The sequence below is a fragment of the Sordaria macrospora genome, chromosome 4 (assembly GCF_033870435.1).
Source record: "Sordaria macrospora chromosome 4, complete sequence".
Taxonomy (NCBI): domain Eukaryota; kingdom Fungi; phylum Ascomycota; class Sordariomycetes; order Sordariales; family Sordariaceae; genus Sordaria; species Sordaria macrospora.
Window position 1 is genome coordinate 2,952,754 of NC_089374.1, and position 21,390 is coordinate 2,974,143.

A 21,390-nucleotide genomic window follows, 5' to 3' on the forward strand; every position below is an offset into this window, starting at 1 on the left:
ACAACAGGACGTTAGACTCCACGATATACATGAGATAGGATAGGTGATAGATAGGTAGTGTCTACTATTTTCGGTGTACCTAACCTCAAACAACGTGCTTTTCATCAGTACCTAGGCCAAGTCCAGTATGGGATTCTCTTTTGCTCATCGTCGGTGTTAAGTGTGGCCGATACTTTGACACTGTCTTGACGTACCGTGTGAGTGTACAGAATAACGTCAATGTCACGAGGCTTGGCTCGTAAATGACTGCGTTAGTTAGTATACACTATCAAATTTCAAAGATACGCAAGATGCTAGTGTGATGTACACGTAGGGCTATACTATACCTAGTCAGCAAGTGTACGCGTGGAATGAGAAATCCATAGCGTGGCATATTGTGTAAAGGGTACGTGAAATGATAGAGACTGAGAGAGCATTTGAACCAATTGGAAAAACGCACTTGCAACTGTTTGTAACCTTGCAAAAAACTGCGCAATCCGATAGACGTCAGTCGTGACCAAGTTGGGACAAGGACGTTTCCAGCAGGGCCCTTTGTTAATGGCTTGGTGCAGTGTCAGAACACAATAGGCATACGGCTTTTACTCAGTCGATATGGTTTTAACCACTGCTGTCATTGGATCGGTCCCAAGAAATCGTCCGACCCGCATCAACGCGCGAGAAGATTGGTCAAAGCCAAATATACCCGGCGCCATACCTAGTTGAGTGAAACCATATCGACTGAAAATTAGCGGTAGTCCCCTTTCCAAACAGCCTGACAGCTCTTGGTGTGTCAGCTAGATTAGTCCCGTCGGTAATAACCTTATAATCTATACGGTAAACGCCACGCATGGTTCTCTCTAGTTAAGAGAAAAGACTTGCCTTGACTCGGCCTTTTTTTGCTTTTGCTTTTTGTGTAGAGGCAACCTTGGGGTCGGCTTCGCGGTTCCCAGAAGAGTAACCAGTTAATAGTGTAGTGTAGTACGTAAGAAGACAAGGGAGCCGACGAGATCGGATCTCACAGCAGTGCTCTCGATTGCTCTTGTATCGTGTCAATCTGGTCTGTCCGCTCTCACGGGACTCGTGTGTAAAAGCCAGCTGCGGGCTCGAAAAGCTGGGGCTGTGCCGTGTGCACAGTATAATACCACCATTGGATCTTCCCCCATCATCAATCAATCCCCTTGTTTACTTTGGTCGTTGGGGTCGAATAACAAAAAGCCTGCAAGGGATTCTTGGCAAGCTACTGTGCACCGACGAACGATATCTCTCTCAGAGGAATAGAGCCGTGTGTCAACCGCCGCCGCTATGGAAAATATTTCCTTGGTAGGAAGAGGGCAGGAGGGGAACATTTTGATGTATCAGATTTTGTTATCGCCCTTCAGCATGGAATCTCATTACCACCACGGGACACAGTCAAATTTCCCCATCTTTGTTCGCTCATCTCGCGCTGCAACGACAATGCTGTGAAAGGACATGCAGCTTCTCTGACCGCTTCGATTACGCACAGCTGACGAGACAAAACTTGGAGAAGGAGGAGGAGGAGGAGGAGGAGGAGGAGGGGAAAGAAAGGGCATTGTGATGGGAATGATTGGTTGGATAGGTCCGTCAAGATTTCGGGGGTTTTGATAATGTGTGGGTGACACACCCGTAGGGATGGGAGGAGTGAGAACTCAAATTCGTCATCGGCCGAGAGATGACGGGTAAGATTCCGGTGTGTGGTGGTCAAAGTTGTAGCATGAAAAATTCTGAAGAAGAAGCAAAGAAAGACAGCGAACTCGACCGAAGCGTGTTCACTTGTTTCTCACTCACTCACTCACTCTTTCTCTCTCTCTCTAACGCCGTCAGCCCTTCGCACCTCGCAGTACGTATACTCGACTCGACGCCCCGAATCACCGAGTGAACCCCTCTGGCTTGCAGCAGCAATTAGCAAAGCCAAAGTTCCAATAGCCCGGATTGCATTCACTGGCCGCCTACCTGCTGGATCTGGTGTAACTAAGGCAGGCATGTTCCCCGTCCTGTCAATCATCTGAATCCGTTCTTTTCCTGGGGCACGACACGGAGTAAAAGCCGGGGGGACGAATGGTTGGCGGCGAAGCAGGGACAAAGTTGTTCGTTGCCAAAGATCGTCCATTTTTCTTTCTTCTCTCGTTACTCAGGCAACTAACGGCTGTCAGAGACGTGTGCAATCACATTTGGTAACGAGGAAAATTTTTCATGGCAATCGACATACGTATCTCGAGAGACCCTTTCTGCAGAACGCATTTCTGTGATGGAAATGCCGATAATCGTACGGTCAATGGTGGCCTTGGATCCATAGTGAAGCGTTCGAGTGAGTGCCCCCCTTCTTAATCGGCGAGATCGACATGGCGGTCTCAAATTATCATGGGCCTTTTTGGAGGATGCGTTCATGCAAATTTCATGTCCTAAATGTCGTATTTGGGTGCATGAAGGACCACGCAAGGCCTCGTAGTTCTCTGTCATACACATCGTTTTTTTCGGCTTCTTTTTGTTCTTTTTCACTTTGACTTGCAGTAATGAAAAGTTAGGCAAGGGAGAGAGCAAGTCTGTCTCATCCTCTCATCTTATCCCGTTCTAGAGACGAGAGCCACCACCGGTGGAAGATTTCCTGTGAGACTTGCCACTTTCCTTGTTGCCCTCCACGACGACGCCCAGTGATATTCCAGCATCCAGCATGCTCTTGTTGGCCCCTGGGGCATCCTTAAAGGACTCGTCGCCCGAGAACCGCCTATATGTGCGTGTGTGGCTTGGTTAGTCGTGTTTCTTCTTACAAATCAGGGGTGGGTGGTATCATCAAAATAACGAAAGCGTTGGATTAATCAAGAGAGGCTCGCTTACCATCCTCTTTCCTCTCCCTGAGAAAGATGTGAACAGTCACTGTTGAGTTCGCAGTTCCAACCACCCCCTACGCCGCGGCCACCCCTCCAGACTACGGGAGCATGAAGATCCTGCTGCCGTGGATCACTCTCCGCACCCTGAAGACCGTCGGTACCTGCTTTTGCGGTTTGCTTTGCCGTTCCAGGCGTGCTCCCAAGGACGTTGCTGGCGTTGTTCGAGCCTCTACTGCTGGAATCCGTCACTGTCTGGGCCCGAGGTGCACTCGCACTCACACTGGCCGGGCTTGTGGCCGTATGAACTCCATTGGCTCCTGATGAAGCCCCCTTCCTTCGCCGAAACACACTAAGGCCGCAGGTAAAGGCTCGAAAGTCTTCGACCTCGATGCTCTCCGGCATATTGCCGGTCAGAACACGGCCAAGAGCAATGATGGGGGCAGCGTGCGAACAGAGGAGGACGGCACGGATGCCATCCCTATCACACTCTGCAATCAGCCGCTCCAAGGTAACGGCCAGGCGGTCATGCAGCTCGTCGACGCTCTCGCCCATCCGCGTCGGTACTACTGCCGGCTGATAATCACGGTCCAGCAGGGAAGGGAAATGAGACTCGAGCGTGGCAAGACTCGCAGGTACGGGGTGTTCGAACGGTGCCGAACCGTACCATTCGCCTAGTCCTGTCTCTCCTCGAACCTGCAGCTGGCGTTGCAAGTGGCGAGTGGTACCCTTTTCGGCATCTTCTGGCATAGACGACGGAGAGGACGATGCTGATCGGACGAAAGGTTCCACCGTCTGTAAACAACGAAAGTAAAGACTGGAGTAAACACGCTCTATGGGCGGTTCGGCTGTAAGCAGACGCTGGCCCAGCTCCTTGGCTTGATCTACGCCATGGGCAGTGAGGGCTGGGTCTGCGGCAATACCCGTAGGGGACCTGAGAGTGGACGAGTAACTGCCGTTGGTATGGTCAACCAGCCAGTTGGACCGAAACTGTGAGCCGTCCCTTTTGTGTCAGCTTAATTTTCTACTTCTAACCAAGGCCAGCCCGCCCTAGCCGTGACTCTCGAGAACGCCAGCATTCTGGCAGCTAGCTGGAGGTCTGCCATGAGAAAGCTTGTTATCCATATCGTGACGGTATGGGTTTTTCCATGCTTTGATAACAGTTTACACCAGAGCTGGCGCTGGCACGGCGGCGGTGACTGACCCCCAGTGGTCATGAACACGTTCATTGTCCACCGAGCAGAGGGATTGATGTCACGTTGCGACGCCGAGTCCAAGGGTTTGGTAGCGTACTATTCTACACTACTAAAGTCTCACCGCAGAGAGGCTTGACACTGGGAAATAAGAAAAGAAAGAAAGGACGGGGAAAGGGAAGGTGATATCAGAGTGGCACTTACACCGTGACGCGTTACGTAGATAACCTCCAATGTCATGGTGTCTGGACCGAGGTGATGTCAAATAATCTAGATGTTGCAATTCTCGTAACGGGAGATTAGCTGGCGGGTGTTGTCTCGTCGTTTTCGGCGGTTTGTTGCTGTTCGCCAGTTGATGTCAGAGAGCATGACAACCTGGAGGCGGATGGTGTGTTGTTGTCCAGCCACTTCAAACGGATGGGGCGCCGAGGTTCAGCGGGTCTGGATGTCTAATTCCCGGGTCCTGACCCGGACCGAAAGCGATCGGGCAATTGGCCCCCAAGGAGGCTGATAAAGACCTAAGCCGGTTCTTAACAGTTTGTCGTGCCAAGTGCGGGGTAAACAGTTAGTGCTGAGCCAGTTCCCCTAACGTGCTAGCACTTCCCCATATATGACCTGTCGTTATTGTGTGGTAGGAGAGAATACAAAAATAGAGAGCGCGTATCATATCCCTCGGTTGGTATTATGTAAATCCAGATGAGCTCGATGTTGTACATTCACCTAATCACCAAAGACGCGGGGTTGACGTGGGACTCTGGCCCCTGTTGAGCTGGGCACAGTACGGCGTAGCGTACATACTCGTTGACACTCTCTTCTCATAGACGTCCACTCCTACGTACACAGTTGTTGAAGGGTCCTGGATAGGTATCTGGTCTCCTGATGGTTACCTGGCCCGGCTGCCCGCATATGGCTCACGGTGTTGACGTTTGGCGACAAGCGAGCAGAGTTATGGATCCGAATGCTATCAGTCGTTGCTTGGTAATCATCGCTGTCTCAATTTGGCTTCGTGCTCTACCCAGAAGTTCTTGCATGCCCTGTGCCCCCAGAAGTCGATCCACCACTCACCAAAACTGTCCTCGACATCGAAGTCAACTCCGGTAACTCTCTCGTCCCTCTTAAGGCCGCAAACCACACAGGGCTTCGGTGCCGTGGGTACGTTCTTGGCTACATGAACCTGGAGAGCGAGCTTAAGCTGGGGGACCCTGAGTTTCGTATCAGAGGCGGCATTGGCTGCCGTGACTGTAGAGCGCAGACTTCCCTCCTGCTGGGACCAGACATCCAGAACCGCAACAGCACTGTGATCGTCTCTAGCAGATTGAGTCTTGTCAACAGTGGCAAGCTTCATTCCCCTCATGCCTCCTGCGGCTGAGATGGACATGCCCTGCAGGAGAAACTTGTCGCGTTGCCACCGTTGCTTCCGGCCAGCGATGATCCTGCCTGTCACAGTGGCCAGGGCCAGATAACCGCGCAAGAATGCCATTGTAGCAGGGTCGGAAACAACAGCATGCTGTTTGGCTGCGGGGAGAGCCTTGATCTTGAGAAGGCATGTTTTGGAGAGATCGAGGAGCTGGGGTAGTGTGGAGAGCAAGATGGAAGGCGGAGGCACGTTTGTAGGCGGGGGACTTTTGTCAGAGCCGGCGGTTGGGGAAGCAACCCCGACGACCTTTGGTGTGTTGTTCTCTGTTTCTCCCCAGTCCTTCCAGTCTGAGTCAAAAGAAGAGTCTAGGTCTGGTCTCTTTGCTGGCGCTTTGGCATTACCAGCCGTCTTTGCCGGTGTCTTGGTTTTAGTGACGGAAAGGTCTTTGAACTCATCCCAGTCATCCCCAAAACCATCACCAGTACCTGACGGCCATGCTGTGACCGGGGAAGGTTCTCGGTCCTTGACCTCTTTAGGAAAGTCGGAGGCCACTGGTGTCTTGATCTTGAGCTCCTTGACATCACTGAGTTTTCGAGTATGGGATGATGCGTAAGGAGACTTCGGCGCTTCTGGATATAGAGTTTGGGAATTGCCACCCGATAAGAAAAGGCCAGGCGGCTGTTTCCTGGCTTCTTTCGTGCCGGAACTGGCGACTGAAAAAGCTGGCGCGGGACTTGAAGTGCCTTCAAAGTCACCGAACTCATCATCATCGTCCTCACCGTCTACCTCCTGGAGCTCAAAGTCATCGGCATCAAACAAGACGTTTGGGTCCGCGTTCCGGATAGGCTTAATCACAGGTTTCTGTTTCTGAGTTGGCCTACTGTCAGACGGCTGAGTAGCAGTCCAAGACAAGTCCAGGTTGACAAGCTTATTGGACACCAGGTCAAGTGTTGGGCTTCTGATGAGACGGTTCCGTGGTGGTTCGGCGTTGCTAGTCGCAGAGAACACGCTTGGTGTAGGTTGCGTGGGTTGTGCGGTTGTGGTAGGGGCGGCAACCTCAAAGTCTCCCCAGCCGTCCTCATCCTCGACATCCGGCGCAGCGGGTTTCGGAGGCACCGGAACAGGTGGTACGGACTGGAAACTCTGGAAGCCTCCTTGGGAACCACCTAGCGTGCCGAGATCGCCCCATACGTTCGACTGCGGAGGTTGACTATTAGGCAATACTGACGGCCATGGTATAGAGACAGAAACCGGTTGTTGTTGTTGATGCGGTTGAGGGGGCTTTGGCTGCTGTGTTTGTGGTTGTTGTGGCGGAAATGTACTGTTGTCTGATGCCAAGAAAGAAAAGGGGTCATTGTTGTTATTCTGCGTCGACTGAGAGCTCTGGTCCTGGGATGAGGCCCCAAAGGCCGCAAAGAGGTCGGCTGACATGAGGGTTGTGCTTCTAGGAGTCGGTGAATTGACCAGGTCGTATCCAGAGAACAAGAACTAGTCGAAAGTTTAGAAACAAAACTCCAGTCCGAAGTTGAAGCAGTAAGTGTCGTCAAGGACCCAAATGAAGTTCAGAGGAAGCTTCACCGATTCACGGGGTGTTGTCGTTGGCGTTGGCGGCGTCTGGAGGCGGTAACGACGGAAGAAGCCGGCTTTATTTGCCCGGTTCAAAATTTCGGGTTGCTTTGTGACAAATTGTAGTCCAATAAAAAAGGGTCGAAGGTGGATGTGAATGCTGACCTGGAGACAACTTCACTGTCATAGTTGGTGTTGAGAATGAGGATGAAATGGACAGGCCGGGGATGCCTGCCGGGCAGTGGACGTGACGTTGGTCGTCAACACGGAACAGCGGACAAGTCCGTCGGCCCCACTTTGAACTCCCCTGACCGGCCGAGGATGCCCCACCATTCAGTGCACTCACACTTCCCACAGAGCGCTGAAGAAAGTCTTGGCAGCCAAGAACCGTCACTGGGTCACTCAACCACCATCATGCACCACAGTACCACCCCTCTACCCTACCCTCCTGCCTTCACAGATTCAGCTTCACGGCACTGAATGACGACGGGAACATTCAGGATTCTTGACTTCCGTCCCATCTTTCTCACATCTCAACTCCGCTGATGGCGTCTGTTCTCAAAGATATATATACATCACTCGCCATTAACAACCCTGACCAACCTTTTTGTCAACAACCACAATAGCATCACCCAAGGTCACTATATCTTCGGAAACCAAGTCAGGAGAGTATTTGGGTTGTGCCATCAACGACGTCGCACCGTCACCCAAATCATGAGACCATTGTCCGAATCAAAGTACGTTTCATTACAGCGTCTATATGACCACTCCCTAGCATAATGCTGACTTGTCCTCAGGTCGAGATGGGAAGAGACACTGCGATATAGCTCCAAGCCCTCCAGCTTCTCGGATCTTCAGCAGGCCATCAGATGCCATCCCCAGGACAGTCCATGTCTTACAGGATGTCGCTCCGTTTGCTGGAAGATCCTCCTTCTATTTCGAGACTCACCAACTGAAAAATGGGCCGAGACATTGAGCGGATGTCGCAACGCATATACCGCCATCTACGAGAAACATCTTCGCTTTATCAAACATCCCGAACTTCTAGCCGAACTACCGGTTGACCCCCTGGCAGACGACCCCGACTCTCCTTGGGAAGTTGTGCGCAAAGATGAGCTCATCCGGTCCGAGATACTGCAGGATGTCCAACGACTGCCGGATGACCCCCTTTATCACCAAGACTCTGTCCAGGTTATGATCCTTGATATCTTGTTCCTCTACTGCAAAATTAACCCTGGCGTGGGTGGCTACCGCCAGGGAATGCATGAACTTCTCGCCCCTATTGTTCATGCTCTTACCCAGGATGCTCTGGACCGAAAGACGGTAGCAGCCGACGATGAGGAGGTCGACCCTCTTATGCTTGACATGTTGGACTCAGCCTACGTTGAGCACGACGCTTACACTATTTTCTCCATGCTCATGGCACGTGCAAGCGCCTTTTACGAAGTGGGCAGTGATAAAACGGGGGAACAAAACACCATCATCGAGAAGAGTAGGCACATTCACGACGAGTTGCTGATGCAGGTGGACCCTGAACTTGCAAGCCATCTCAAGGAGGTTGAAATTCTTGCTCAGATTTTCCTCATTCGTTGGATCCGCCTTTTGTTCGGCAGAGAGTTTCCTTTCGAACAACTGCTTGTATTATGGGATACTATTTTTGCTCTTGACCCGAACCTGGATCTGATAGATCTGATATGTGTAGCCATGCTACTGAGAATTCGATGGACATGTGAGACCATTCTTCTTTCTTTCTTTGACACTTTCCAAGTCAAATTGCAAGCGACTGACACCAAGGGGGAAAAAACAGTACTCGAATCTGACTATGCCATGGCCTTACAACTCCTCCTCCGCTACCCAGTCCCTCCAGAATCACAAGGACCTCACACCTTCGTCGACGACGCACTCTACCTACGAGACCACCCCAACGCAGCTGGTGGCGCTACCATCATCTTCAAACACACCGGAAAACACCCACTCTCGCTCTCATCAGCAACAGCAGCTCCTCCTTCAGTCACCAGCCCAGGGCCCCTTCCTCAACCACCAGCCTCCCCCTCCAAACACAGCGGCTTTGGTAGCCTACGCCAACGAACCCTCGGAGCCCGCTCACCCCTTTCCTCCCTCCAACAACCCGGCGGAGTCGAAGCCCTTCTCTCCGGCGCTGCTAAAAACATGATCGAACGCGGCGAGAAGCTAGGCATCAACCAAGCTGTACGGGACGCCATGGGTGAGATCAAGAAGGGTATCCAGGAAGCCCGTTCATCTGGTAGTAGGACTCCAGCAGGCCGTGGCTCTGGCTCTTTACGAGACGGGTATCAGAACCAGAACCAGCAGGTCTACCACCCGCCACAACACACGGTTGCGAGCATGCAGAGGAGGAATAGGCAGCTAGCTGCCATGTTGGACGAGTCGGTTACTAGTCTCAAACAGCTTGCTGCTGCTTCGGGGTTAGGAGGGGAAACGGCCGCCGATGACAAGGAGAAACACGTCGAAACCGTGGAGCTTGCCGCGGCGAGGATCCAGTTTGTTAAAGCGTGTCTGGAGGATTCATCGCTGATATTGCCTGATTTGGAGGAGTCCGCCGCTGTAGTTCCTGAGCGTGAGCCGCAAGTACAAGTACCGTCGTCCCCACCACCCTCGGCTTCAGCTCCAGCTTTCAACGCCCTCAGTCTCTCACCTTCTCACCACAGAGGCAGCGGTGATTCGAGGGCGCCTACTGTTGCGTTGGATACAACGCCCGTGGTGATGACTTCTTCGGTTGTGGAAGATGAAGCAGCAGAAGGGGAAGGGGAAGAGGAAGGGGAGGTTAGTATATCGCAGGCATCGACCATCACTACTTTTCCCTCTGCACCACCAGGAACAAGAGTGGAAGCAGATGATGAACCGCCCGAGCCCCCAACGGAGATGATGGCCACGCTCCATAACAACATCACCAGCATAAACAACAAACCCAAAACTGACCCCTCATCATCCCCTGTTGCCAGCCAAAAACTAGACTCAGCCGATCCAGAACCACCATCATCATCATCATCATCATCATCACCACCACAACCACAACCACAACCACAACCACAACCAGAATCCCAAGAACCACAACCAGAGCCCCAAGAACCACAACCCCCAACACGCCCCCAACCCCTCCCCACCCGCTCAACAATAGCCCAATCCTCCTTCGCGTGGATGCTCGAACCCGAAGATTCTCCCCTCCCACCGCTTATCCCCGGCCCCGCCTTCTTGTCCTCCTCCTCTTTATCGCCAACTAACGCCCACGCCAACGCCAACGCCAGCCACCACAGCAAAAATAATCCCTTCCCATCTCCCCGTTCACCAACGGCCGCTTTTCCAGAATTAGGATCAAGCGCAGCTCTAGCTAAAGTCGTAGGAGGCGAACCCAAAACGAAACCCAGAAAAAAGAGCTTAGGAAGAAGTAACAGGATGAGTAACGCCTCAAGGGAACGTAATGCGTTTCTTTTTGGCGAAGACGACGACGACAACGGTGTTGAACACAGGGCCGGGGTTGGAGGTGGAAGTGGAGGTGGAGGGAATAAGTTGGGAATAGGGCCGTTGGGAGATGGGATTTTTGGGCTGGAGGTTATTTCGAGGACTGGTAAATCTGGTAAGTCTAGTAAGGAGAAGAGTAGCAGTGGTGGTGGTGATGGGAATGGGGAAGATGAAGGGTTGAAAGGAGATGAGGGGGTTGAGATTGAGGTTGAAGGAGGGAGGTGATGTGATGTGGAGTGAACACGATGGAATTCCTTGCAAGTACTTATAGCTACTTATAGCTACTTATACATTTAGTAATCCTAGTGATTGAGATGCTGTCTCTGTCTGGCAAGGCGTATTATTGACCTTGGTAACGGACTGCGCTCTAGACTAGTTCTAGGATTGCCTAGAGTTTACTGATCGATCCGGCATGCTATCTACACCACCAGCAAGCAATAAGAAACTATGCCCCGGTTGCTTATGTTCCTATTTGGTGCTCACACTGAGTTCTAACGCTCATTACTGGACAAAGATTTCGCTGATAATAATAATAGTCTTACAGTTCCTTCGCTGCTCTCATGTTTTCTTGAACAGTGGTGGCCGGCAATTCTCCCGTATGTTCGAGGACGGATGCCCACAATAAATCTGTGAGATGGTCTCTATACCGTGCAACACACCAACAGGCAGCCCATCACTCCAAAAAGATTCCGCTCCGAGATTGAAGGTTGCCGTCTATACAGGACTGTGGCTTTGCCAGAAGCCTACATGATGTCCCTTCCAGCATCCAAAAGAGCTACCCACAGAATGACCGAGGTAAGCAACCACGAATTGTGCGCTACCATCATGAATCCCATAAAAAATTTTCTTCTTGTTCTTCCTGACGCTACGGTATTCACCCTCAGTGGCTTTCCTCATCCGCAATAATAGAATCGAACTCCGCAATCCGCACCCGCTCAACTTCAAACAAATATTCCAGCACTTTCTCAGCCACCATCTCCTTGGTGGCCGGCCCCATAAAACCACTGTCCACTCGTCCCACATGCTCCGGTACCTGCCCGGCCTCGATCGGAAAGTTGGCCTGTCCGCGAAACATGTTCTGAGCATCAGGAATCGGTTCTACTATGATGTGTGGAACCTGCATCCCCAGTCTCTTGGCCATCTCCGCTAGTCGTTGGTGTACCGAGATACTATCGTCATGGACGTCAATATCAAGAATATTGTCGGTGCCTTTCCTACGACGAGGAGCAGGAGGTGGTTTGGCAAGATAAGGTGCCAATGAGTTCGCGGAATTACTCACGGCATCTGGGTCTAGAGAGGCACCGTCGCTACCGTCGTTTGAATCCGACTCCCCGTTCGCGGGAGACGATGGCGTGGAGGGAATGGAGACAGGCGCAGACACGGCGCCATTACCATTAACGATTCCGTTGGTGTTGACTGATGCCGTAGGTGTCGTCTGGGGAGTAATGACCAAAGGGACCACAACCGGAACTCCAGGCGGTTGCTTGGACTGTCCATTTTGGGGATTGCCAGGTTTGGACTTCGCCTTAAAAGTCACGTTTTGGCAGTCCGAGGGCATGTACCTTTGATACATGAGCCACTCGATAGCGCACTTGGCTGCGTACCGTTTTGCGTCCTTTTTCTTGGTAAAGTGCGGTACATAAGGTGCTCCGGTAGCGTCGTCCACTAATATGCCATTCTCTTTGCTGGGGAAGAGGATCGGCTCCCAGTCCCTGGTTACCGAAAGTGAGACAAAGCACATGAAGCCAACCTTGCCGACTTGATTCTGGTGGTTATCATTGAATTCGACGGTGCACCCTTCAGCTGCATGGGCATCCCGGTATCCTGTATGGTGGGTAAATAAGTAGGAGCTTGCATAGAAACACAGGTATAGACTCACTCATAAGTAGGGAGACCCAATCGGCGTGGTCGAGGTGAAAACTCTGCTTCGTCTTGACGATGGATTTCTTCAGGTCCAGAATGGCTTTCTTCTGGATGTCAGTGAGTGGCTCTGGCTGGGGTAGGGCTTCCTGTTCGGCGATCCAGGCCTTGAGGTCCAGGTATGAGACAGGCTCGTCGAAGATGGCCGCTCCGACGGGGGCAGCATTGAGGTTGCAATTGGCCATGGCTGTGGACACGGTTGTGGTTGTTGTCCCGTCAGATCTGCTTCGCTTTGGTGACTCTTGCCGGAGGGGAGAAGAATATGTTGAGAAATACTTTCGTTTATGAGACTGAAAGCAGGCGTCGGGCATGGTGCTTTATATCTGAATGGTAAGCCTGAGAACGGGCAAGACGAAGAGCTTTGGCTGAAGGGTAACCTTGGAGGCTTATAGGCCACCTCCGGTTCCACAGGCACAGCGAGAGTGGGGTAGATGGGCTCTACTGGAGCCAGCCAGGCAGACCTACAGACCACTGCAAATAAAACGTTGCTCACTGAGGTGTGGGTTGACGACTGGGCAGAGTCGACCGGGGAGAGCAGCTTTGGACGTGAGAATGTCGCCAGTCGTTTGTCGGAGGGCTGGTGACGGAATCTTTGGGCAATATGCGACGAGCCGTTTCCCGAGGACGTCTTGGAGCCGGACCGAGTGCAGGATACGCGCAGAGACGATATTGGAGATGCAGGTGGTACTGGTAACAGGGCAACGAGACTTGAGCCTTGCAAGTGTTGTTACGAGCGGTGGTGCGGCGGAGTACTGTGAAGCCATAGAACCGTGTCTATATTGAAGAGTTGAGACGAAAGGAAAAGTGAAGAGAGTTGTAAGAGAGACGGGATGTTCAGTTGACGGAAGGACTTGTCGCTCTTGCAAACTCTGCCGGCAAACTGGAGGAAGGTAGGCTTGGAGAACAGCTTCCCTAGGTAGAGAAGGTAGGCACCGCTGCCTGCTTTTCTGTTGGATACCCGGATCTTACCCACTTGGACAAACTGAAAGGAATGGGGTGATAAAATATGACATGCGTTGGGCACGAGAAAGTGACGGAACATGTTGAACTTTAAGGTACCATAAGTAGTCTCAGGGTAGAGCAGAAAGAGGTCGTTTGGATAGTCGTGGGCCTCTCACACTCAGGCCTCTGACAATGGAGTGAGCGACCAATGATCCAGGCAATATTAACCACAACTATAAAGAAACGCCTGAGAGAACCGCAGCAGAGAAGTTGAAGACAAGCCCAATCAGAACAAAGCCTCCTTTCAGGTCAAAGATGTGGAAAGGAATCGAGGAACTGGAAGTTGACTGGTGCAACGTTCAATTTGTGTCTTTGAGAGAGAAAATCCAGGCGGCCGTTTGACGGGCACTCAACGCGTCGAAGTCGAACCCGACTGTGCCTTTGTGCCCCACTGTCTCTTATGTAAGCCGTTGTCTTTAGGACGGGGCATGGTTACCTTGTGCCAAGCATGGTCTGTGCGGCGCTGTAGTCGTCATTCCTGGGGTGATAGCCATAAGCTGGGTGCCCAGGTGCCCGCCGCTCGCCGTGCCCGCCCCGAGCTGCGCCAGAGCCGCCGCCCTGGATGATACAAGTGCATGAACTGAAGTGAACTGAACTGAACTGAACCTGGGCCATGGAAGCAACAACTGGAACTTCTTGAGAAAGAACAACCTCCCGTCTCACCACTTTCTCTCCATAGAGGTACCTATCATCTTGATTGCCCTCAGTAACTGGGTTGCGGCCGTCTCTCTCCATCATCAACCCCCCCGCATCTGTCCGCGTTATCCAAGCAAACCAAGCAGAAGCTCCCGTCTTGTGATCATTATACGCCCACTCACACTTACTACATATGCGCCGTCCCCATTTCTTGGACTCCGTTTAACTTTACGTCCACCTTCAGCCTTTACCTTAATTCGCGACTCCCGTCTGTGGCGCTCGACTTATCCGTCTGCCAAATCCGCCCTCGACCTCTGGTTTCGAAAACCTTGACCGTTGTGCTGGTCCTGGTCCCGCGAACCCGCGTCTCTTGTCTACACTACCTTCGTCTCTCGCCCCGGTCTGATTGCTTGCCACATCCCGTCTCAGGTTCTAGACTCTGCGCCGTCCTGTCAACTCTCTGATTCTTCTGCCACCGTCCACTCAAGGCCAGAAGGAAACGTTGCGTCATGTGGAACGACGAGGACAACAACCCTTATGGGAGCTTTGAGCGTCGTGACTCTTTCGCTTCCTCAACCAATCCCGCTTCTCCGACCGCTCGCGACTGTGAGTTCTACCATCTTGACAGCTCATTCTGAACCTGATCTCCGCTGGCCATGGACGACGAGTTGGATGAAATATCCCTGGGCGAACTTGCCGATGACGATGACGCTGATACCGACTGGTCCTTGATAGATTCTGTAGACGCTCGCTTCCCAACACCCCAAGATGCTCGCTACGATGCTCCTCTGACGCCCTCGGATGCTGATGACGACGACGAGGTACCGGGTCCCAGTTACCCTAGGGAAGCAAGCGACGTTGCGACCGATGACGAGACGGATGACCAAGCCCACGGCGAGCTTGTACCACGGCGTAAGCCAGGTGGCTATGACAGCAGGATTGAGCAGATGCTCTACGAAAATCCAGAGCTACCCATTTTGATTACTGAGGCAGGCAAAAGCCAGGAGAGCGGCGGAAGATTTATTGTGTATACCATCAAGACTGGAGTAAGGTTCGGCTTCCCTCAACTAGCTGGCATTGTGTTCGCTGACCAGTCTCTCTGTCTAGGACTTGACCGTTCGCCGGCGATACTCCGAGTTTGCGTCGCTAAGAGACGCCCTTACGAGACTGCACCCTACTCTGGTCATTCCCCCCATACCAGAGAAACATACTATGGCCGATTATGCTGCCAACCCAACAAATGCCAAACAAGACCAGCAGATAATTGACCTAAGAAAGCGCATGCTCGCTGTTTTCCTAAACCGGTGTAGACGCATGGAGCAGGTTCGCACCGATGGTGTATGGTGGCGGTTCCTGGACCCAAACTCGAGCTGGGTAAGTCGCAAGGCCTTTTGATACGCAGCAAATCAGCCAGCTAACGCAGCTATAAGACGGAGGTTCTACATTCGCATCCTGTGTCGTCTATCCCGAAGCAGATCTTGAAGGCACCCCCCTTGGATCCCGCGAACCCGACCCCTGGACACAATTTCCTTCCCGTGCCAAGTACCTCGGCCAAGCTGAAGACGTTGCCGGCACAATCTCTCGACAGTGCCGCGCCTGGGTCTCTTACTCGGTTTCCGCCTGACGCCAATGTCCTCACCGAGCAAGACTTGGACGCCTATTTCATTGCCTTTGAGACCTCCATCAAGGACCTCGAATCGTTACTCACTGGACCGATAGAGAAGGTGAACCGCCGCACGCTGAACCATCTGTCTTCGCTGGCCTCTGACCTTTCAGAACTCGGCGCTCGATACAATGCCTTTGCTTTGTCAGAGACCGCACCTACCGTTTCGGCGGCCATCGAGAGGGTCGGACAGGCGGCGGACTCGTCATACATTGCCACGGAAGAACTTTCCACTTCGCTGAGCGCCAGTTTTGCCGAACCGATGCGTGAAAATGCGCAGTTTGCTGGGGTTGTACGGAACGTACTGCGCTATAGGGTTCTGAAGAGAGTCCAGCAAGAGATGACGACGGACGAACTCAACAAAAAGAAAGCCCTTTTGGAATCGCTGGAGAGAAGTGAGGCCGAGGCTAGGAGGATCGACCAATATCTCAGCAGTAGCCAGCAGATTCAGTCCCCTAGGAGGGAACCGCCTGTGCAACACCGTAGGGACGGGAGTGGCGAGGACACTGCATCCATCGATTCGGATTTTCCTCCTACGCACGGCGATTTCTCCCAGGCACCATCCGCTAAAATCGGGGCGCCAGAGCGCACAGGAGGTAGCCCGAGTCATAAGAAGGTGGCGAGCACTTCTATCACGAACAAGATCTTCGGACCAATTCGGCATGCGGTTCAAGGAGTGGTGGACGTTGACCCTGAAAGGACCCGACGTGACACTATTGGAAAGACCAGGGAATCAATCGTACAGCTGGAGCAAGCACAGATTGCATCGGCCAAGGATGTGAAGGACGCGAGCGCGAGTGTTCTTAAGGATCTCAAGAGGTTCCAACGCGAGAAGGAGGACGACCTCAAGCGGTATATGGTAAGTCAACCTCGATCTGCAGTATACCCATCATGATTAAATACTAACTATTGTTGTAGCTGGCGTATGCCAAGAGCCAGATTGAGTGGGCAAAGAAGAACCAGGAGACTTGGGAAGAAGCAAAGGCGGAGGTCAACAAGATTAGCGAGTCCTAGTCGGACAAAGCGGTTCGTTCTCCCAGTCGATGGGTTCATATTAAGAGACGTCATGACGAATGATTTATCATGTGGAAAGTGTACCGACAACTTTCCAGGCGTTCAGGAGATGTCAAAAGGGTTGTTTGTTGTATTGATGACGATGTCGTTAGCAGACGACGGGGCGGGAATCTTACTTTTAGACGAGAATAAGCATAATGACAGTCATTGCATTGATAGGAAACAGGCCCGTTTTATGATCTTTATACCTTTGTTTCTCTGTCGCAGTGATGTTGAGTAAAAGCTGGACGGGTCGCAGTTGGTTACCTAAACAACAACAACAACAACAACAACAACAACAATAACAACCTCCAAGGGACGTCGAACGGGCAGGCTCCACACTTCCTTCAGGGGATCTCGAGGTGTCAGTGCACCCGTACCTTGCATAGGCCAAAATGGTTACGATTGGGACAACAAATGCAAGATCTGCATTGTATTCGAGGTTGCTCAACCTATATTGTGACCTTGAGTGTAAAATCTGCTCTTGCTATATATCCAAATAGAAATGGTGAACGACGACGGTAGTTTCGCGTTCATTTGCCTTACTTCCAGGATGCACTAACTGGAGGAACCTGGAAGGCTGTCTGGGGAGGTTCAGGTTGTCCCTGTTGGCATTTCACTTACAGCGCGTCGTCCAGGGGATGCGAATGCGATAAGATAAGCGCCACGCTCAAGAGTTCATGACGACCCGTTCTCGTCGACGGGACTTGCTAATTCGTGGCCTCCAACACCAGATCAACAACTTTTACCGTCCATTGTTCACCACTCGGCACTATTTCGATTCTTCTTTCCGCGACGACACCCCTCTAACCAACGAATATTGATTCGAACATACGACATATCACGGCCATCTATAATAAACAACGCCGGTCTCGACAGGTGTCGCAAACCATCACCACCGCCCACGTCTAGTCGTCCACCATTCGCTCTCGCTGCCGCCCTCACAATGGAACAACCAGGGCCCATTGCCGAAATCGCGAAACCTGGCATCAAAGCGCCACGCGAGCTGGCCATTTCGCTGCGAGAAGAAGTTGCCCGGATTCTTGGGAGGAGTTCGATTGGTTTCCCCGGAGCGCAACCTGTTAGCTTTGCTCGCAAGCACCTAGAAGAACTGCGAAGAGAGGAGTAAGCATGTGCCCATCTGAGATTCTTTGTTGTGCAGCTGCGCATGTCAAGACTTCTGGCTAACCACCCGTACGTAAAAAAGCTATTATGTCTGCGAAAAGTCCGACGGCATTCGCTACCTCCTCTACCTAACGGTCGACGAAGAAAACCAAGAAGTCCAGTACCTGATCGACCGCAAAAACGACTACTGGTTTCTCCCGCGCAACAGCATGCACTTTCCCATGCCCAACGACGTCCAAGCCTTCCACCGGGGCACCCTCATCGACGGCGAGCTAGTGATGGACACGGTCCCTGGAACGAACGGGCGAAAAGAGCCTCGCTTTCTGGTGTTTGACCTGCTCGCGCTCGACGACAAGGCCGAGCTCCTCAACAAGCCCCTTGACAAGCGCCTCGGCTACTTCCGCGCCTACGTTTACGAACCCTACAAGAAGCTCCTCCAACAGTTCCCGCAGGAAATCCCCTTTATGGCCTTCAAGGTGGAGATGAAGCGCATGGAGCTCTCATACGGCATCGAGACCATGTTCCGCGAGGTAATACCGGCCCTCAAACACGACAGCGACGGCCTCATCTTCACGTGCCGCACCACTCCTTACCACTTCGGCACCGACCCGCACATTCTCAAGTGGAAAGCGCCCCACGAGAACACGCTCGATTTCCGCCTGCGCCTCAATTTCCCCCTCGTAGAAGCCACCGAAGACGAGCTGGACCAGGGGTTTCCGGAGCAATTCACAGACTACGACTCGGTCCCGCAGGCGGAACTGCACGTTTTCTGCGGCAACGACGGGCCCAACAAATACGAATGTTTCCCGGACCCGCTCTACCTCGCCGAGGACGAGTGGGAAACGTTGAAATCGCTGGGCGACCCGTTGCAGGACCGCGTGGTGGAGTGCTGTCTGGATGCCGAGGGACGGTGGCGGCTGTTCAGGTTCCGCGATGACAAGAATGAGGCGAACCATACGAGTACGGTCACCAGCGTCATGGCGAGTATAAAAGATGGCGTGTCGGATGCGGAGCTCCTGACTGCGGCGACGGCGATCAAGGAGAGCTGGAAGATTAGGGCGCAGAAGAGGAAGACGGAACAGGGGCCCGCGAAGCATTAGCAGTGTTAGTGGACGAGCGCGACTTGGGGAGATACTTCACGGGCTGTATGGAGGGCTGGCTCGGTCTTCAATTCCTGTTGTCTTCATCTTCATCATTATCCTTTGTGTGTGGGTGTTTGATGGTCTGATATTTTTGAAGAGGTGGGTTTCATATGTGGCACCAACTATTATACCTGGGCGGCGTTTGGGGGACGGGATAGGATTGTTTCTTGGGCTGTAGACCTAGCTCTTAATGCATACTTCCTTTTTTTTCTCTTGGCTTCGTAACGGTTACCTATACGGAATAGACGGCTCTGTGGTTAACCGTTCGTGCTGAGAGCTGAGAGCTGAAAGGTCGCCGCGCTGTGTGAAGATTGTGTGTGAATATGCCTTGTTGATCTAAACGATGCGTGTCATCTGGTCGAGTTGGTCTAGCTCGGCATCAGGTATGATTCTTTTCTAGTTGGTTGTTGTGGTGATTCGCCTGAACCTGAAGAATAACAACAGTGTAGCTCGGCTTATAACTATGTAGAGACGAATGATTTCCCACAACCATTGCAATGTTTGAGCCCTCGAAAGAGAGACAATACATGTACGCACCCATCGAAAAAGATTAAGTATACAAAGACTTCCAAACTAATGTTTACGCAATATGTACTTACATAGCTTAGCAACTTTGGAAACGAACATATAAACTCAACACAACATATATAGACAGCCTTTCTCATAAACGAGTTATCACACGCCATCAATAACTACCCAAAACTACCACAAGTACCTAACCCCCGCTACATATACCTCCCATTTACCACCTACTTCCCAATCGTCAAAAACAACCGATCCCCCACATCTCCCAACCCAGGTCTGAGCATGCCCTTCTCCGTCAGCTCCTGATCCACGCCCGCCAGCCAGATCTCCGTGCCCTCAGGCCACTCCTCGGCAACCTTCTTGACACCTTCCGCAGCACCAAGGACGGAAAGAACGATGACCCGCTTGGCGCCCCATTCGATCAAGGTCTGGATGGCGGCGGCGCAGGTGCCGCCCGTGGCGATGATGGGGTCGAGGATGATGGCTAGGTCGGAGGGGGTTTCGTTTGATGCCCTGGTTTACATACAATTTGTTAGTCTTTTGGGGGGTTTGGGGGGGTGGGGGATAAGGTTGGATGGTTAAAAAAAAAAAAAACTTAAAAAAAAAAACTTAAAAAAAAAACTTACGAGGCCAAATGGTTGGGGAGGTTGTTGTAGTATTCTACTGGAGCCAAGGTGATGGGGTCGCGGAAGAGACCGAGGTGGTGGACGGGGACGGGCTGGGGGAGGATTGTTTGGATTGCTGTTTTTGTTTTGAGAAGGAGTCGTTAGTTAACTCGTCATGAATCTGGGAACAATGGAGTACGAGAGCAGTACAAGAAGAGAAGATAGGAAGCAAAAGGTAGAATAAAATAAGTAAAAATAAATAAGAACGAAGGAATCATACCCTCAACCATGCCCAATCCACTCCTCAAAATGGGAATCAAGCTGATATCCCCCGGCGACGCCGTGGTGGTCTCATAAGTAAACCCGAGGGGTGTTTCTCCCTGGGGACCCGGGCTAGTGGTCATGGCCTTTGCGAGGGCTTCCGATCCAAGCAGCAGAGAGATCTCGTGGATCAGGTTCTTGACGTCTCGCGCGCTGGTGGACTTGGAGCGAAGCTGGGAGAGCTTGGCCACGAGGCAGGGGTGCGTGGAGATGTGGACGTTGGGTGGTAGAGAAGTCATGATGGGCGGTTTGGACAACAAAGAGCTGAGGTATAGGACTAAGAAGGGGGGAGGAAAGAGAGAAAGTATACGGTCTAACTTTCCACGAAACTGAGGAGAGGAAGTGGCCGGTCCTACATATTGTCTTGTCCCGGTCTTCTTCAAGCTCCTATCAGACAGAGACAGGCCCCGAGTAGGATTGGGCCGAAGCTGAGAGGGCGACTCCGGCGAGTGAGATGGCACGAAGCTCCCATGGCCGTCTTCCGAGTGGGATTGGAGCTTCCCTCGGGCAGGTTGCACTCAGTTCTCTAGCGTAGCTTTTCCATTGTTATCCGCGAATCTATCAGCAACTCACCTTCTGCTCAGCACTCCGAGTGGGCCGGTGTTTGTGTCTTTGTCTCGGGTAATCGTGAGGTTTGTAGACGACGGACTCGGGTTTGGGTCCGGTACTGATAACACAACTTAACTCATATTTGAATCCTTTAGTCACATTACCTGGAGTCCCTAGAGAGAACTGAACCTCGACTCTGGCAACAGCACTCGGTTTCAAGGGACTGCAGATGGTGAACATTGGAAGTCATCAAAGAGGGGGAAGGACAGCAAGGTACCTTACAGGGAAGGTCACTCTGTCAATGATTGGGACGGTCTCCGCATTCAGGACGATCAAGTGGGGTGCGGGGCCCTTTGACAAGGGATCGTCTTTCTCCATCTGCCGTAGCATCCCATATCTCTCCCCCACGGACT

General features: G+C 52.2%; 7 protein-coding genes across 7 annotated transcripts; 3 read left to right on the forward strand and 4 right to left on the reverse strand.

Moving 5' to 3' along the window:
- Positions 1-1,483: 1,483 nt before the first annotated feature.
- Positions 1,484-4,378, reverse strand: SMAC4_00073 (uncharacterized protein). Its single transcript, XM_066089374.1, has 4 exons — positions 4,220-4,378; positions 2,833-3,812; positions 2,207-2,722; positions 1,484-2,136 (listed from the first exon to the last, which is right to left on the reverse strand). The coding sequence occupies exons 1-3, from the start codon at positions 4,253-4,255 to the stop codon at positions 2,569-2,571; spliced, it is 1,170 nt and encodes a 389-aa protein (XP_065946865.1). The 5' UTR covers positions 4,256-4,378; the 3' UTR covers positions 1,484-2,136; positions 2,207-2,568.
- Positions 4,379-4,835: 457 nt separating this feature from the next.
- On the reverse strand, positions 4,836-6,803 carry SMAC4_12940 (uncharacterized protein; the record flags this gene model as incomplete). Its single annotated transcript, XM_066091174.1, has 1 exon — positions 4,836-6,803. The coding sequence occupies one exon, from the start codon at positions 6,801-6,803 to the stop codon at positions 4,998-5,000; it is 1,806 nt and encodes a 601-aa protein (XP_065946866.1). The 3' UTR covers positions 4,836-4,997.
- Positions 6,804-7,144: 341 nt separating this feature from the next.
- SMAC4_00074 (uncharacterized protein) lies at positions 7,145-10,661 on the forward strand (the record flags this gene model as incomplete). Its single annotated transcript, XM_066089375.1, has 3 exons — positions 7,145-7,675; positions 7,736-8,667; positions 8,746-10,661. The coding sequence occupies exons 1-3, from the start codon at positions 7,653-7,655 to the stop codon at positions 10,659-10,661; spliced, it is 2,871 nt and encodes a 956-aa protein (XP_065946867.1). The 5' UTR covers positions 7,145-7,652.
- A 226-nt stretch (positions 10,662-10,887) lies between these two features.
- On the reverse strand, positions 10,888-13,648 carry SMAC4_00075 (uncharacterized protein). Its single transcript, XM_066089376.1, has 4 exons — positions 12,822-13,648; positions 12,316-12,671; positions 11,716-12,260; positions 10,888-11,605 (listed from the first exon to the last, which is right to left on the reverse strand). Exons 1-4 carry the CDS (start codon positions 13,118-13,120, stop codon positions 11,522-11,524), a joined length of 1,284 nt encoding a protein of 427 aa, XP_065946868.1. The 5' UTR covers positions 13,121-13,648; the 3' UTR covers positions 10,888-11,521.
- An 855-nt stretch (positions 13,649-14,503) lies between these two features.
- On the forward strand, positions 14,504-16,897 carry SMAC4_00076 (uncharacterized protein; the record flags this gene model as incomplete). The annotated part of the gene is made up of 5 exons (XM_003351486.2): positions 14,504-14,600; positions 14,730-15,040; positions 15,102-15,368; positions 15,425-16,516; positions 16,576-16,897. 5 exons carry the CDS (start codon positions 14,504-14,506, stop codon positions 16,669-16,671), a joined length of 1,863 nt encoding a protein of 620 aa, XP_003351534.1. The 3' UTR covers positions 16,672-16,897.
- Positions 16,898-17,241: 344 nt separating this feature from the next.
- On the forward strand, positions 17,242-19,356 carry SMAC4_00077 (uncharacterized protein). The gene is made up of 2 exons (XM_066089377.1): positions 17,242-17,835; positions 17,918-19,356. The coding sequence occupies exons 1-2, from the start codon at positions 17,657-17,659 to the stop codon at positions 18,933-18,935; spliced, it is 1,197 nt and encodes a 398-aa protein (XP_065946869.1). The 5' UTR covers positions 17,242-17,656; the 3' UTR covers positions 18,936-19,356.
- Positions 19,357-19,638: 282 nt separating this feature from the next.
- SMAC4_00078 (uncharacterized protein) lies at positions 19,639-20,876 on the reverse strand. The gene is made up of 3 exons (XM_003351488.2): positions 20,388-20,876; positions 20,129-20,243; positions 19,639-20,015 (listed from the first exon to the last, which is right to left on the reverse strand). Exons 1-3 carry the CDS (start codon positions 20,665-20,667, stop codon positions 19,727-19,729), a joined length of 684 nt encoding a protein of 227 aa, XP_003351536.1. The 5' UTR covers positions 20,668-20,876; the 3' UTR covers positions 19,639-19,726.
- Between the last annotated feature and the right edge of the window lie 514 nt (positions 20,877-21,390).